Source organism: Nerophis ophidion, linkage group LG14 (assembly GCF_033978795.1).
Source record: "Nerophis ophidion isolate RoL-2023_Sa linkage group LG14, RoL_Noph_v1.0, whole genome shotgun sequence".
NCBI classification, from domain to species: Eukaryota; Metazoa; Chordata; class Actinopteri; order Syngnathiformes; family Syngnathidae; genus Nerophis; species Nerophis ophidion.
The window spans coordinates 10,139,111-10,154,479 of record NC_084624.1 but is presented as its reverse complement, the minus strand read 5'-3'; the positions used below and the strand labels follow the sequence as shown (position 1 = coordinate 10,154,479).

The 15,369-nt window shown below is 41.9% G+C and overlaps 1 protein-coding gene across 1 annotated transcript in view; it reads right to left on the bottom strand.

Annotated features, from left to right (window-relative positions):
* Window positions 1–4,715: 4,715 nt before the first annotated feature.
* The window catches only part of cnn2 (calponin 2), a 44,135-nt gene continuing 33,481 nt past the window's right edge, over window positions 4,716–15,369 (bottom strand). The window contains exons 4-7 of the mRNA XM_061919811.1: window positions 11,910–12,047; window positions 11,414–11,530; window positions 8,717–8,863; window positions 4,716–7,359 (exon numbers count right to left, since the gene is read on the bottom strand). Coding sequence (XP_061775795.1) covers window positions 7,060–7,359; window positions 8,717–8,863; window positions 11,414–11,530; window positions 11,910–12,047 — 702 coding nt within the window. The 3' untranslated portion in view covers window positions 4,716–7,059. The remainder of the gene's footprint in view (window positions 7,360–8,716; window positions 8,864–11,413; window positions 11,531–11,909; window positions 12,048–15,369) is intronic.

Below are 15,369 nucleotides of genomic sequence, written 5' to 3'. Positions count from 1 at the left end.
ATATATACATATATATATATATATATATATATATATATATAGTAAACAAATTGTAAAGCCATAGGCTCATTCATTTTCAGTAAATAACTTAAATTTGGAACACAGGATCATTGTTTTTCACAGCTTTTTTGTTGTTTGAGGTAGAGAGTGTTTTAATGTAGAGTTCTAAATCTTTTTTAAAGGCACAAAAGACAGGTCGGGTATTGAGAAACTTACATTTATGAATATAAAACTTAGCCAATAGAATAATGAGGTTGCAAAGGTAAAATTCCTTTTAAAATTTTTGTTTATACTGTGTAAAACCCAAATATCACATCTTAACTTTTTTTGTTTTATATATATATATATATTTTTTTTTACAACACTATCTCCAATAGTTTTGGAAATAGCGACAGGTTATATTGTTTAAAACATTCTTAGTATATATTATTCAAATTGTAGAGGAGAGACATACATATTTAAATATATACATACAGGCAGGGGAAAGGTTACAGAGTTTTTAGATAAATATACACCTCCTATATTTGTAATTAAGCATTTCATACAATAGAATTGGCGAAATATATTTTTTAATTTACACTCAATTAGTCTGGGGTCCAAAATTAAATGAAAAACACAAGACATTTTTGAATTATTTTTTTCCACTACCCCAATAACTTATAGCATGAATTGATTAATGTGGACCCGGACTTAAACAAGTTAAAAAACTTATTGGGGTGTTACCATTTAGTGGTTAATTGTACAGAATATGTACTGTACTGTGCAATCTACTAATAAAAGCTTCAATCAATCAATCCAAACTATGATAGCAGCAATGAGTTCTCAGTTTTATGGACTGTTAAAGACTTTTTAATATTGGACAAAACCCCAAACCAGTGAAGTTGGCACATTGTGTAAATCTTAAATAAAAACAAAATACTATGATATGCAAAACCTTTTCAACTTATATTCAATTGAACATAATGTTCCAACTGGAAAACTTTATTTTTTGCAAATATTAGCTCATTTTGGAATTTGATGCCGGCAACATGTTTCAAAAAAGCTGGCACAAGTGGCAAAAAAGACTGAGAAACTTGAGCAAGGCTCATTAAACATTTATTTGGAATATCATACAGCTGAACAGGCTATTTGGGACCAGGTGGGGACCATACCATCCATCCATCCATTCATCTTCTACCGCGTATCCGAGATCGGGTCGCGAGGGCAGGAACCTAAGCAGGGAAGCCCAGACTTCGCTCTCCCCAGCCACTTTGTCCAGCTCTTCCCAAGGGATCCTGAGGTGTTCCCAGGCCACCCGGGAGACATCCTGACAAGATGCCCAAACCACCTCATCTGGCTCCTCTTGATATGGAGGAGCAGCAGCTTTACTTTGAGTTCCTCCCGGATGACAGAGCTTCTCACCCTATCTCTAAGGGAGCACCCCCCCACCCGGCGGAGGAAGTTCAATTCGGGCACTTATACCCGTGATCTTGTCCTTTCGGTCATAACCCAAAGCTCATGACCATAGGTGAGGATGGGAACGTAGATCGACCGGTAAATTGAGAGCTTTGCCTTCCGGCTCAGCTCCTTCTTCACCAAAACGGATCGATACAGCGTCCGCATTACTGAAGACGCCGCGCCGATCCGCCTGTCAATCTCACCATCACTCGTGAACAAGACTCCGAGGTACTTAAAATCCTCCACTTGGAGCAGGGTCCCCTCCCCTACTTGGGCAAGAACCACGGAATTGGACTTGGAGGTGCTGATTCTCATCCCAGTCGTTTCACACTCTGCTGCGAACCAGTCCAGTGAGATCTGAAGATCCTGGCCAGATGGAGCCATCAGGACCACATCATCTGCAAAAATCAGAGACCTAATCCTGCGGCCACCGAACCGGATCCCCTCAACGCCTTGACTGCGCCTAGAAATTCTGTCCATAAAAGTTATAAACAGAATGGGTGACAAAGGGCAGCCTTGGCGGAGTCCAACCCTCACTGGAAACGTGTCCGACTTACCGCCGGCAATGCGGACCAAGCTCTGACACGGATCATACAGTCTGATACCCCATACTCTCTGAGCACTCCCCACAGGACTTCCCGAGGGTCACGGTCCAATGCCTTCTCCAAGTCCACAAAGCACATGTAGACTGGTTGGGCAAACTCCCATGCACCCTCAAGGACCCTGCCGAGAGTATAAAGCTGGTCCACAGTTCCACGACCAGGACAAAAACCACACAGTTCCTCCTGAATCCGAGGTTGGACTATCCGGCATAGCCTCCTCTCCAGTACACCTGAATAGACCTTAGCAGTCTATTCCATTGAATATAAGTTGGAAAGGGTTTGTAAATAATGATTAATTGATTGATACTTTTATTGGTAGATTGCACAGTTCAGTACATATTCCGTACAATTGACCACTAAATGGTAACACCCCAATAAGTTTTTCAACTTGTTTAAGTCGGGGTCCACGTTAATCAATTCATGGTACAAATATATACTATCAACATAATACAGTCATCACACAAGTTAATCATCATAGTATATACATTGAATTATTTACATTATTTACAATCTGGGGGGTGGGATGAGGAGCTTTGGTTGATATCAGAACTTCAGTCATCAACAATTGCATCAACAGAGAAATGTGGACATTGAAACAGTGTAGGTCTTATTTAGTAGGATATGTACAGCCAGCAGAGAACATAGTGAGTTCAGATAGCATAAGAACAAGTATATACATTAGAAGTACATTTGAGTTGTTTATAATCCGGGGAGATGGGATGTGAATGGAGGAAGGTATCAGTAAAGTGTTAAAGTTGCTTGGAGGTGTTGTTTTAGAGCGGTTTTGAAGGAATACAGAGATGCACTTACTTTTATACCTGTTGGGAGTGTATTCCACATTGATGTGGCATAGAAAGAGAATGAGTTAAGACCTTTGTTAGATCGGAATCTGGCTTTAACGTGGTTTGTGGAGCTCCCCCTGGTGTTGTGGTTAAGGAAGTAGTTTGACATGTACTTCGGTATCAAGGAGGTGTAGCGGATTTTATAGACTAGGCTCAGTGCAAGTTGTTTTACTCTGTCCTCCACCCTGAGCCAGCCCACTTTGGAGAAGTGGTTTGGATTGAGGTGTGATCTGGGGTGGAGGTCTAAAGCTTATTCTGGGATGTTTGGAGTCTAGATTTGAGGGTTTTGGAGGTGCTGGGGTACCAGGAGGTGCAGGCGTAATCGAAGAAGGGTTGAATGAGTGTTCCCGCTAGAATCCTCAAGGTGCTTTTGTTGACCAGAGAGGAGATTCTGTAGAGGAATCTCGTTCTTTGGTTGACCTTTTTGATCACCTTGGTTGCCATTTTATCACAGGAAAGATTAGCCTCTAGAATGGAACCCAGGTAGGTGATCTCATCCTTCCTGGTGATAACAATGTCACCCACTTTTATAGTGAAGTCACTGACTTTAAGAAGGTTGATGTGGGACCCAAAAAGGACTGATTCCGTTTTACCATAAGTGTATGGATAGCTTGTTGTCAGCGAGCCAGGTGCAAATATTGAGGAGTTCAGCACTGAGGATTTGTTCCACCTGTGACTTGTCCTTGCCGGATACCAGCAGGGCCGAGTCATCCGCAAACAGGAACAATTCACAGTGGCATATATTAACTAGAAGAAGTCTTTCTCACAATGTGTCGACTTTTTCTTTTATAAAATCGGGAAAAATGTTGCTACTTAGATCTTTACATATTTCTTGTTTATTGTTCCTTTTCTGTATCACATTTAGTTCGACCTCCTTAGTTCATGTTTAGTCCGTCACCATGGTTTGGGATTGTTTTCACCTGCTACTCACGGTCCTTGCACACCTGTTGTACTAATCACCTTCCTTATTTAAGCCCGCCCCTTTTGTTAGTTCAGCCTGGGTTCCTAATTTGCAACAGAGACGACTACTCATATGTATATTCTCGCAAGCTTTCATGCTACACTCTTTCCTATTTCTTAGCTCTCATGTTAGTTGGTTGTTTACCTTTTTGTGCCTACGTGCCAAGTTTAGTTTAGCTTTTTGGCTTCCTAGCCTTTGTGCTTAGCTCCAGTATTTTTGTTCCTTAGGTTACTTTAATACATTTATTATATCTTACCTTACGCTGTGTTTGTTGTCGACGCATCCCTGGAAGATCGAACTCGGCAACAATATGCCCCAAAGCCGTTTCAAAAAAATTGTCATATTCTTTCTTTTTCTGTAATATTGCAATATTTTCTCGAAGAATTATGACTATTTTATGTCAAATTATGACATTCTGACAAATGTTATACGACAATGGGGCGGTATAGCTCGGTTGGTAGAGTGGCCGTGCCAGCAACTTGAGGGTTGCTGGTTCGATCCCCGCTTCCGCCATCCTAGTCACTGCCGTTGTGTCCTTGGGCAAGACACTTTACCAACCCACACTGGTTTGATTGTAACTTAAATATTGGGTTTCACTATGTAAAGCGCTTTGAGTCACTAGAGAAAAGCGCTATATAAATATAATTCACTTCACTTCACATTCTGATGGCATGTCATTTACGTATATTAGGAACAATATTCGGTATTTGGTTTTATTCACGAATTACACAACGCGCCAACTCCATCAGTTTTGGGTTTTGTAGATGAGGTGTGGACTTTTTCAAGAAACAAAAATGTGTTTAAACCGATAAACGTAGCAACTTTGTGATGTTGATTTTCACGGCTAAGAACTTCTGTATAAACCACACCAGATAATGAATACACATCTTTATTACATAGCATCAACAAAAACATTACAACTGACTTGCTAATTTATTCCGTAGACACAGCTGGAACTAAAGCAACTTCAAAACTTTCCCACCGATGACAAATCGAGATCTCGCCAAGCTTGTATTCTCTTAAACAGATGACGCTAATCATTCCCATCCAATGAAAAATAGCCATTGTAGTTCGTCTAGGCGTACCTAATAAGTTAGCAGGCAAGTTTATTGGTCGTTTTATTTTTCCAATTGACACAAACAACTCCTAGAGGGGAAAAAAAAAACAAGACTAAAAACTATTACTAGAGTCATGGTAGAAAATAAACAGGCCCCTGTCAATTCACTACGGTGTATAAATAATAAACACAAAAGATCAAATATAATTGGTTTGCATATCAACCCGATGTAAAAGGAATGATTCACTTGATATATAAAATCCAGTATCCATCCTTGGAATGTTCAAATGTTGTTTTTTTTAAGATTAGCAATCACCTTCCAGTTGTTACTTTGAAGAAACAAAATTAGACTGGTTCTAGAGACCTACGAACCCCATTTCCATATGAGTTGGGAAGATGTGTTAGATGTAAATATGAACGGAATACAATGATTAACAAATCCTTTTCAACCCATATTCAGTTGAATATGCTACAAAGACAACATATTTGATGCTCAAACTGATTTGTGCAAATAATCAATACTTTGGAATTTGATGCCAGCAACAGGTGACAAAGAAGTTGGGAAAGGTGGCCATAAATAGTGATAAAGTTGAGGAATGCTCATCAAACACTTATTTGGAACATCCCACAGGTGTGCAGGCTAATTGGGAACAGGTGGGTGCCATGATTGGGTATAAAAGCAGCTTCCCCAAAAAATGCTCAGTCTTTCACAAGAAAGGATGGGGCGAGGTTCACCCCTTTGTCCACAACTGCGTGAGCAAATAGTCAAACAGTTTAAGAACAACGTTTCTCAAAGTGCATTTACAAGAAATTTAGGGATTTCAACATCTACGGTCCATAATATCATCAAAAGGTTCAGAGAATCTGGAGAAATCACTCCACGTAAGCGGCATGGCCGGAAACCAACATTGCATGACCGTGACGGCACTGTATCCAAAACCAACATCAATCTCTAAAGGATATCACCACATGGGCTCAGGAACACTTCAGAAAACCTCTATCACTAAATACAGTTTGTCGCTACATCTGTAAGTGCAAGTTAAAGCTCTACTATGCAAAGCGAAAGCCATTTATCAACAACATCCAGAAACGCCGCCAGCTTCTCTGGGCCCGAGATCATCTAAGATTGACTGATGCAAAGTGGAAAAGTGTTCTGTGGTCTGAAAAAAACAAAAACAGTTTAAGGACAACATTTCTCGAAGTGCAATCGCAAGGGATTTTAACATCAGGTTCAGAGAATCTGGAGAAATCACTCCACGTACGTTCTTGAAAGAAAAGGTGATGTAACAGTGGTGAACATGCCCTTTCCCAACTACTTTGGCACGTGTTGCAGCCATGAAATTCTCCATCCATTTTCTACCGCTTATTCCTTTTTGGGGTGGCGGGGGGCGCTGGCGCCTATCTCAGCTACAATCGGGCGGAAGGCGGGGTACACCCTGGACAAGTCGCCACCTCATCGCAGGGCCAGCCATGAAATTCTAATTTGCAAAAAAAAAAGTTTATGAATTTGAAAATCTTGTCTTTGTAGTGCATTCAATTGAATATGGGTTAAAAATGATTTGCGAATCATTGTATTCCGTTTATATATACATCCAACACAATTTCCCAACTCATACGGAAACGGGGTTTGTAGTTCCCACGAGAAAAGGGACCGCAAATGTGCGCCCGGAAGCCAAGTTCTTCAGGCTATGACCAGAGTCCACGTGTCCTTTTAATGAACTGCGACGTCTATAGAACCCCAAGACCTAAAACGATGTTTTTCTTACAGAAGTGTGGGCGTATTAATCGCCGGCTAAATATTTCAAAGATAAAACAGTGTCCCCAAGATCTCCCATAGCACAACTAAGTTAGTGAGACATTTGGCACAACAATAATAATAAAAAAAAAGGTCCCTGGGTACAAAACTAGTCAAGCCAAATAATTGGCTTCTGTGGTCACTTTCCATGTTTAACAATTACAGAAAAATACAGTTCATTGTGTTGGGGTTGGAAGTACAAAGGCTAAGAAAACATTCCTGGAATACTATAAAAGGTATGACCCAAAGACGTTGCCAGATCCTTTTTGATATAAAACTAAAACATCTGCCTTGAGGTTTTTTTTTTTTTTTTTTCTTTTTCCATCATCTCTTCTCCTTTTTTTCCAGCTCTTCCTTCCATCCATCTAGTAATCCGTCCCTTCATCCTGGTAGACCTGCTCCTCTTCCTGGTAACCCTGGTAACCCTCATCCTGGTAGTCTGGGATGTAGACTCCGCTCGCCCCGTTCGTTTCGTCTGCGACCTCGCTGCCTTTGGAACAGTACTTGGCGTCGTAGATCTGCCGGCCCAGGCCGAAGTTCTGGCCGCTCTGGTTGGCTCCCTGGCTGTAGCCCATCTGGAGGGACATGGTGCTGTTGTCGCATTTATCCGTGCCCAGCTTCTGGTCGTAAATGGCGCGTCTGGTCCCCGGCGCGGTCATCCCGGCCTGAAAGAAAGGGCGCAATTCTTAAAACAATCTGTCACAGATCGACCAGGCTTTACTTCCTCGTATCGTTTTTCTCGCAGATGACGAAGTCGGCATTTTCGACAAGAATGGACGTGACACAGACTCACAAATGACAGCCCTGAGGAGCATTTCCACTTGAAGCCATACTTGCCGACCTTGAGACCTCCGATTTCAGGAGGTGGGGGGTATGGTCGGGGGTGGGGCGTGGTTAAGAGGGGAGGAGTATATTTACAGCTAGAATTCACCAAATCAAGTATTTCATATTCTATATATATGTATTATATATATATAAAAATAAAAGAAATACTTAAATAATAAATGATAAATGGGTTGTACTTGTATAGCGCTTTTCTACCTTCAAGGTACTCAAAGCACTTTGACACTACTTCCACATTTACCCATTCACACACTGATGGAGGGAGCTGCCATGCAAGGCGCTAAACGGCACCCATCAGGAGCAAGGGTGAGGTGTCTTGCTCAGGACACAACGGACGTGACGAGGTTGGTACTAGGTGGGGATTGAACCAGGGATCCTCGGGTTGCAGACGGCCACTCTGCCACGCCGTCCCTTGAATTTCAGTGTTCATTTATTTACACATATACACACACATTACACTCATCTACTCTACGTTGAGTTAAGGGTTGAATTGTCCATCCTTGTTCTATTCTCTGTCACTATTTTTCAAACTACCACTACGTCCTCCTGGAGGCTATCCAGGTCCAATCGCAGCTGCGGCTTGGAACTTACAAGCGTATTTCTTCATCTTACTCGTTGTCGGCGTCGCCACCGGCTGTATCTTCCTCGTTCTTCTGGTTCATCTCCTTGTTGTGGGCCCAGTCGTGCACTGCATTCTTTAAAAGCCGTAGATTTTATTGTCACATATGCATGTACAGGAGATGGCAGTATTGTCCTGTTTAAGAGTGTCACAACATTGCCGTTTACGGCAGACAAACTGCTTTACGGTACATGAAAACTTGACTGCTGTTGTTGTGTGTTGTTCCCGCGCTGGGAGGACTTTAATGAAACTGCCTAATAATAAACCCAGATAAGAAACCAAGAACTCGCCTTTGATTATTCTACAGTTATAACGTCATTGGGCAGACACGCTGTTTATATTGTGGGAAAGCGGACGTGAAAACAGGCTGTCTTCATGGAGCTGGAGGGGGCGTGGCCTCCAGCTCCGCCTGAATTTCGGGAGATTTTCAGGAGAAAATTTGTCCCGGGAAGTTTTCGGGAGAGGCGCTGAATTTCGGGAGTCTCCCGGAAAATCCGGGACAAGTATGCTTGCAGCCCTATAATCCTGCTTTGATGACAAGTTGAGGAGGTTTCCCGTACCTGGCTCGCACCCTTGTTGGTGCCCATCTGCAGACTGATGGTGGTGTTGTCCATGGGGGGCAGGATTTGACCCTTGGGATCATACAAATGCCTCCTAGTGCCATAAGCACTCATACCTGCCTGGCTGGCACACTTGTTGGTCCCCATCTAAAAGAACAGACACAAATATCAACATTAAAACAACAATAAAGGCCAATATAAGAAATGTTTTTACTTGTAAGTCAGAGTTGTTTGTTTCGTATCACTCACACCTATGGGAAAGAAACCCATGGTCTCCAAAGTTTGGTAAAATTAGGCTGAATATACTTCAAATATAATAGCTAAGTAGCTTCAACTACAAACCCCGTTTCCATACAAGTTGGGAAATTGTGTTAGATGTAAATATAAACGGAATTTGATGATTTGCAAATCCTTTTCAACCCATATTCAGTTGAATATGCTACAAAGACAAGATATTTGATGTTCAAACTCAAACATTTTAATGTTTTTTTTGCAAATAATCATTAACTTTAGAATTTGATGCCAGCAACACGTGACAAAGAAGTTGGGAAAGGTGGCAATAAATACTGATAAAGTTGAGGAATGCTCATCAAACACTTATTTGGAACATTCCACAGGTGTGCAGGCTAATTGGGAACAGGTGGGTGCCATGATTGGGTATAAAAACAGCATTCCAAAAAAATGCTCAGTCTTTCACAAGAAAGAATGCAGTCCAGACCTGTCTCCCATCGAAAATGGGTGGCGCATTATGAAGCGTAAAACACGACCCCGGACTGTTGAACGACTGAAGCTCTACATAAAACAAGAATGGGAAAGAATTCCACTTTCAAAGCTTCAACAATTAGTTTCCTCAGTTCCCAAACATTTATTGAGTGTTGCTAAAAAAAAAAGGTGATGTAACAGTGGTGAACATGCCCTTTCCCAACTACTTTGGCTCATGTTGCAGCCATGAAATTCTAATTATTTGCAAAAAAAAAAATAAAAGTTTGAGATAACATCAAATATGTTGTCTTTGTAGTGCATTCAATTGAATATGGGTTGAAAATTATTTGCAAATCATTGTATTCCATTTATATTTACATCTAACACAATTTCCCAACTCATATGGAAACGGGGTTTGTAATTAATCAAATGAGTTGAAATTAGCCAAGCTGCAGAAACCGATACTGGTTCAAAAAGTAGCGACGCTAATGCCACACTACTGGGAAATGTAGCCCAGCCACAGGCAGGTAAGTCCGTCCATTCAGTCACGTGACCGTTTGTTTTTCTCAGTGCCTAGAACATGTATTAAGTTGGATTTACATCTAAACCAGACCTGGGCATTTTGCGGCCCGCAGGCCACATTGCTGTCCACCCAATCATAAATTACAAAATACATTTAAAAAAAGTATCTACGTCGAGTGTGCAATACAATGGTGCTGCTTTTGTTTTGAAAAGCGTTTTTTGTATTACTTCCATGTGAACACATGCTCTTCCGCCATTGTGAACAGCGGCAATCACAAATTACAAAATTAATTAAAAAAAACATTTACGTCATGCGTGCAATACAACTGTGCTGCTTTTATTTTGAAAAGCGTATGTCTGTGTGTAACCTGTGAGTGAAAGTGCACAGCGACAAGTGATGCCCGGTTACCGCGAGACGCATAAAAGAGAAAGTTGATGACGAATACCGTGTTTTCAACAAGACCAGGACTGCCAATTATTTCTTAACAGAAATGAAAGGTAAAGCCGTGTGCTTAATTTGTGGTACACAGGTTGCTGTGTTTAAAGAATATAATTTGAATCGCCACTACAAGACGAAGCACGAAAAAAAAATACCGGAATCTGTATGATGAAGCGTGCGCAAGGAGGCTGATGCGTTGATGGTAAATCTGCAAACCTAACAAGGACTTTTTGCCAAATTTCACACCCCCAGATATGCAGCCGTCAGGACACGTTTCGTCATTTCTCACAAAATCGCCAGAGAAAGTAAGGCGTTTTCTGACAGAGAGTTTATTAAGGAGTGCTTATTGGACTCTGTTGCCCTGATATGCCCAGAGAAGAGGGGCGCATCTGAGAACGTGTCACTCTCTTGACGCACTGTAACGAGGCGGGTTGAGACCATCGCTGGAAACTTGGGAGCTTCAGCTGAAGAACAGCACGGCCGACTTTGACTGTTTTTCGCAGGCTTTGGAGAACAGCTGCCCAGCTGCTCATCTTCTTACGTGGGATAACTGCAGACTTTCAAATCACAGAGTAGCTGGCAGCCATGCAGTCAATTAAAAAAGGGACAATCATGTTTGGACATGTTAGGAATGAAATGGGACAAGCTGGCAGGTGTGAAAACAGATGGTTGTCCAAATCTGACGGGGGAAAAATGTTGGACTTTTAAAGAGGATGCAGGATAAAGTGACAGAAATTTAAATTTTTTGCATTGTATTATACATCAGGAAGTGTTGTGTAAGACAGTGTTACAAATAAAACCATCAAAGGCAATCTGCTTTTGTATAAAGTTAAGTTAGGTTAAATTAAATTATTATTTATCTTACGAGATATCCAAAATAATTGAAGCAAAATTTCACTGAAATATTGTCGGTGTGGCCCTCCAGCTGTGTTCGGGTTGCTCATGCTGCCCCCGGTAAAAATTAATTGCCCGCCCCTGATCTAAATGAATAAACCCAGGTAATGCACCTGTCTGTGTCTATTAGTGGTCGTTACCTGCAGGCCAATAACACACTGGCCAGCCTTCATCTTCTCCTCATCAAAGGTCCTCTTCTGTTTATCCGCATATTTCACGCCGATGTCCACCCGTGAGTGCGAACCCTTGGTCTTAGCCTGCAGAACCACACACACACACACACACAGACACACACAACTGTAAGTTATCGAATAACGCTCCCTGAGAGAAGACTTGGACTTGGGGCGGTATAGCTTGGTTGGTAGAGCGGCCGTGACAGGAACTTGAGGGTTCCAGGTTCGATTCCTGCTTCCAACATCCTATTCACTGCTGTTGTGTCCTTAGGCAAGACACTTTACCCACCTGCTCCCAGTGCCACCCACAATGGTTTAAATGTAACTTAGATATTGGGTTTCACTATGTAAAAGCTGAGTCACTAGAGAAAAGCGCTAGATAAATATAATTCACTTCACATGTGGCGAATAAAAATTTACAAAAACACAGGCCAGCGTGCGTGCGTGCGTGTCAGACACTTACCATGCTGGCCAGCGCCAACATTGTTGTCTGGAACTGAGTCATGTTGCCGTTCTCGAACAGGTCGTTGGCCTCGAAGATGTCGTGCGGCTTCAGGCCGTAAGCGATGAGCGCTTTGTTGAATTTGGTCAGGTTCTCCAACTAAAATCGAAAGGTGCAACAATAGTACCCTTAGCACGAAAGAGGAGGCTTATGAGCAAGATGTAAACAGAAGTTAGGGGTCAATACATATGTAAACATCATAAATATGTTAACATCATACACACATACATATGTAAACATCGTACATACCTACATACATACATACATACATATGTAAACATCGTACATACATACATATGTAAACATCGTACATACATACGTAAACATCGTACATACATACATACATACATACATATGTAAACATCGTACATACATACATATGTAATCATACATACATATGTAAACATCATAAATCATGGCAAGATGGCGGCGCCCGGACGGGCTGCGACACTGCGGTGCTCTTGCTAAAGATGGAACATTTGGCGGAAATGCCGGACAGTTCTGCAGACTTCATGGCTGGCTCGCATCGTGGTCACTCCGTGATCACGTACGACCGCCAGACACTTCTGGATATGGACATATCGGGCCGTTTTGGACTGATAAACGCGGGCGTGCTAAACATGCTAACTAGCATGGGGATACGTCGGCGGCTACATCCAGCGGCCTGTGAAGCAGCGGAGTCTAGTAGCAGCGGGGGCCGTCTACGGAGCAGACGCCAGCGGTGTGATCGGAAACGCGGATGTCGAGCGGGGCTAAAAACAAAGCAGAAGGCTAATCCCCACAGAACACCACTTCCCTCCACCCTGAAGACGGATTTAAATAAAGGATGCGAGACTACTGGTCTGGGTAAGGAGTCAGTTAAATTAGAACAAGTTTTTTCTGCTTTGAGTGTTTCAGAGTTGGACATGTGTTTTACCGAGGTGGCTAACTATGATGCGTGCAGTTTATCAAAGCAACAAACAAACAATCGGAAAATCCCCGTTACTGAGGAGGCTAACCATGATGCGTGCAGTTTATCAAAGCAACAATCAAACAATCGGAACATTCCCATCGTATCAATTCCTAGATATGGTCGTAATTATACTGAATGCACTGGGCATAATAAACACAACATTATTAATATTGCTACTACGGATAATTTGATCAAAAATTCCCTAAAACAGCCCACTACCTATAATATAGTTTTTTTTAACATAAGATCATTGTCTCCCAAAACGTTGTTAGTTAATGATATCATCAGAGACAACAATCTTAACGTCATCGGTCTCAGTGAAACCTGGCTTAAACCAAACAACTTTTTTGCGCTAAATGAGGCATGTCCTCCTAACTTTACACATGCGCATATTGCCCGTCCGCTTAAAAGGGGTGGGGGGGGCGCACTAATATACAACGAAAACTTTAACCTTAGTCCTAACATAAATAATAAATATAAATCGTTTGAGGTGCTTACTATGAGGTCTGTCACACCGCTGCCTCTACACCTGGCTGTTATCTACCGCCCCCCAGGGCCCTGTTCGGACTTTATCAATGAATTCTCAGAGTTCGTTGCTGATCTAGTGACACACGCCGATAATATAATCATAATGGGGGACTTTAATATCCATATGAATACCCCATCGGACCCACCGTGCGTAGCGCTCCAGACTATAATTGATAGCTGTGGTCTCACACAAATAATAAATGAACCCACGCATCGCAACGGTAATACGATAGACCTAGTGCTTGTCAGGGGTATCACCGCTTCCAAAGTTACGATACTGCCGTATACTAAAGTATTGTCCGATCATTACCTTATAAAATTCGAGGTTCAGACGCATGTTCGTCAAACTAATAATAATAATAACTGCTATAGCAGCCGCAACATTAATACGGCCACAACGACAACTCTTGCTGACCTACTGCCCTCGGTAATGGCACCATTCCCAAAGTATGTGGGCTCTATTGATAACCTCACTAACAACTTTAACGACGCCCTGCGCGAAACCATTGATAACATAGCACCGCTAAAGTTAAAAAAGGCTCCAAAAAAGCGCACCCCGTGGTTTACAGAAGAAACTAGAGCTCAGAAATTATTATGCAGAAAGCTGGAACGCAAATGGCGCACGACTAAACTTGAGGTGCACCATCAAGCATTTAGTGATGGTTTAATAACTTATAAACGCATGCTTACCTTAGCTAAAGCTAATTATTACTCAAATCTCATCCACCGTAATAAAAACGATCCTAAATTTTTGTTTAGTACGGTAGCATCACTAACCCAACAAGGGACTCCTTCCAGTAGCTCCACCCACTCAGCTGATGACTTTATGCAATTCTTTAGTAAGAAAATTGAAGTCATTAGAAAGGAGATTAAAGACAATGCGTCCCAGCTACAACGGGGTTCTATTAACACTGACACGATTGTATATACGGCGGATACTGCCCTCCAAAATAGTTTCTCTCGTTTTGAGGAAATAACATTAGAGGAATTGTTACAACGTGTAAATGGAATAAAACAAACAACATGTTTACTTGACCCTCTTCCTGGGAAACTGATCAAGGAGCTCTTTGTGTTATTAGGTCCATCAGTGCTAAATATTATAAACTTATCACTTTCCTCGGGCACTGTTCCCCTAGCATTCAAAAAAGCGGTTATTCATCCTCTTCTTAAAAGACCTAACCTCGATCCTGACCTCATGGTAAACTACCGACCGGTGTCTCACCTTCCCTTTATTTCAAAAATCCTCGAAAAAATTGTTGCGGAGCAGTTAAATGAACACTTAGCGTCTAACAATCTATGTGAAACCTTTCAATCCGGTTTCAGGGCAAATCACTCGACGGAGACAGCCCTCGCAAAAATGACTAATGATCTATTGCTAACGATGGATTCTGATGCGTCATCTATGTTGCTGCTCCTCGATCTTAGCGCTGCTTTCGATACCGTCGATCATAATATTTTATTAGAACGTATCAAAACACGAATTGGTATGTCAGACTTAGCCCTGTCTTGGTTTAACTCTTATCTTACTGATAGGATGCAGTGTGTCTCCCATAACAATGTGACCTCGGACTACGTTAAGGTAACGTGTGGAGTTCCCCAGGGTTCGGTCCTTGGCCCTGCACTCTTCAGCATCTACATGCTGCCGCTAGGTGACATCATACGCAAATACGGTGTTAGCTTTCACTGTTATGCTGATGACACCCAACTCTACATGCCCCTAAAGCTGACCAACACGCCGGATTGTAGTCAGCTGGAGGCGTGTCTTAATGAAATTAAACAATGGATGTCCGCTAACTTTTTGCAACTCAACGCCAAAAAAACGGAAATGCTGATTATCGGTCCTGCTAGACACCGAACTCTATTTAATAATACAACTCTAACATTTGAGAACCAAACAATTAAACAAGGCGACACGGTAAAGAATCTGGGTATTATCTTCGA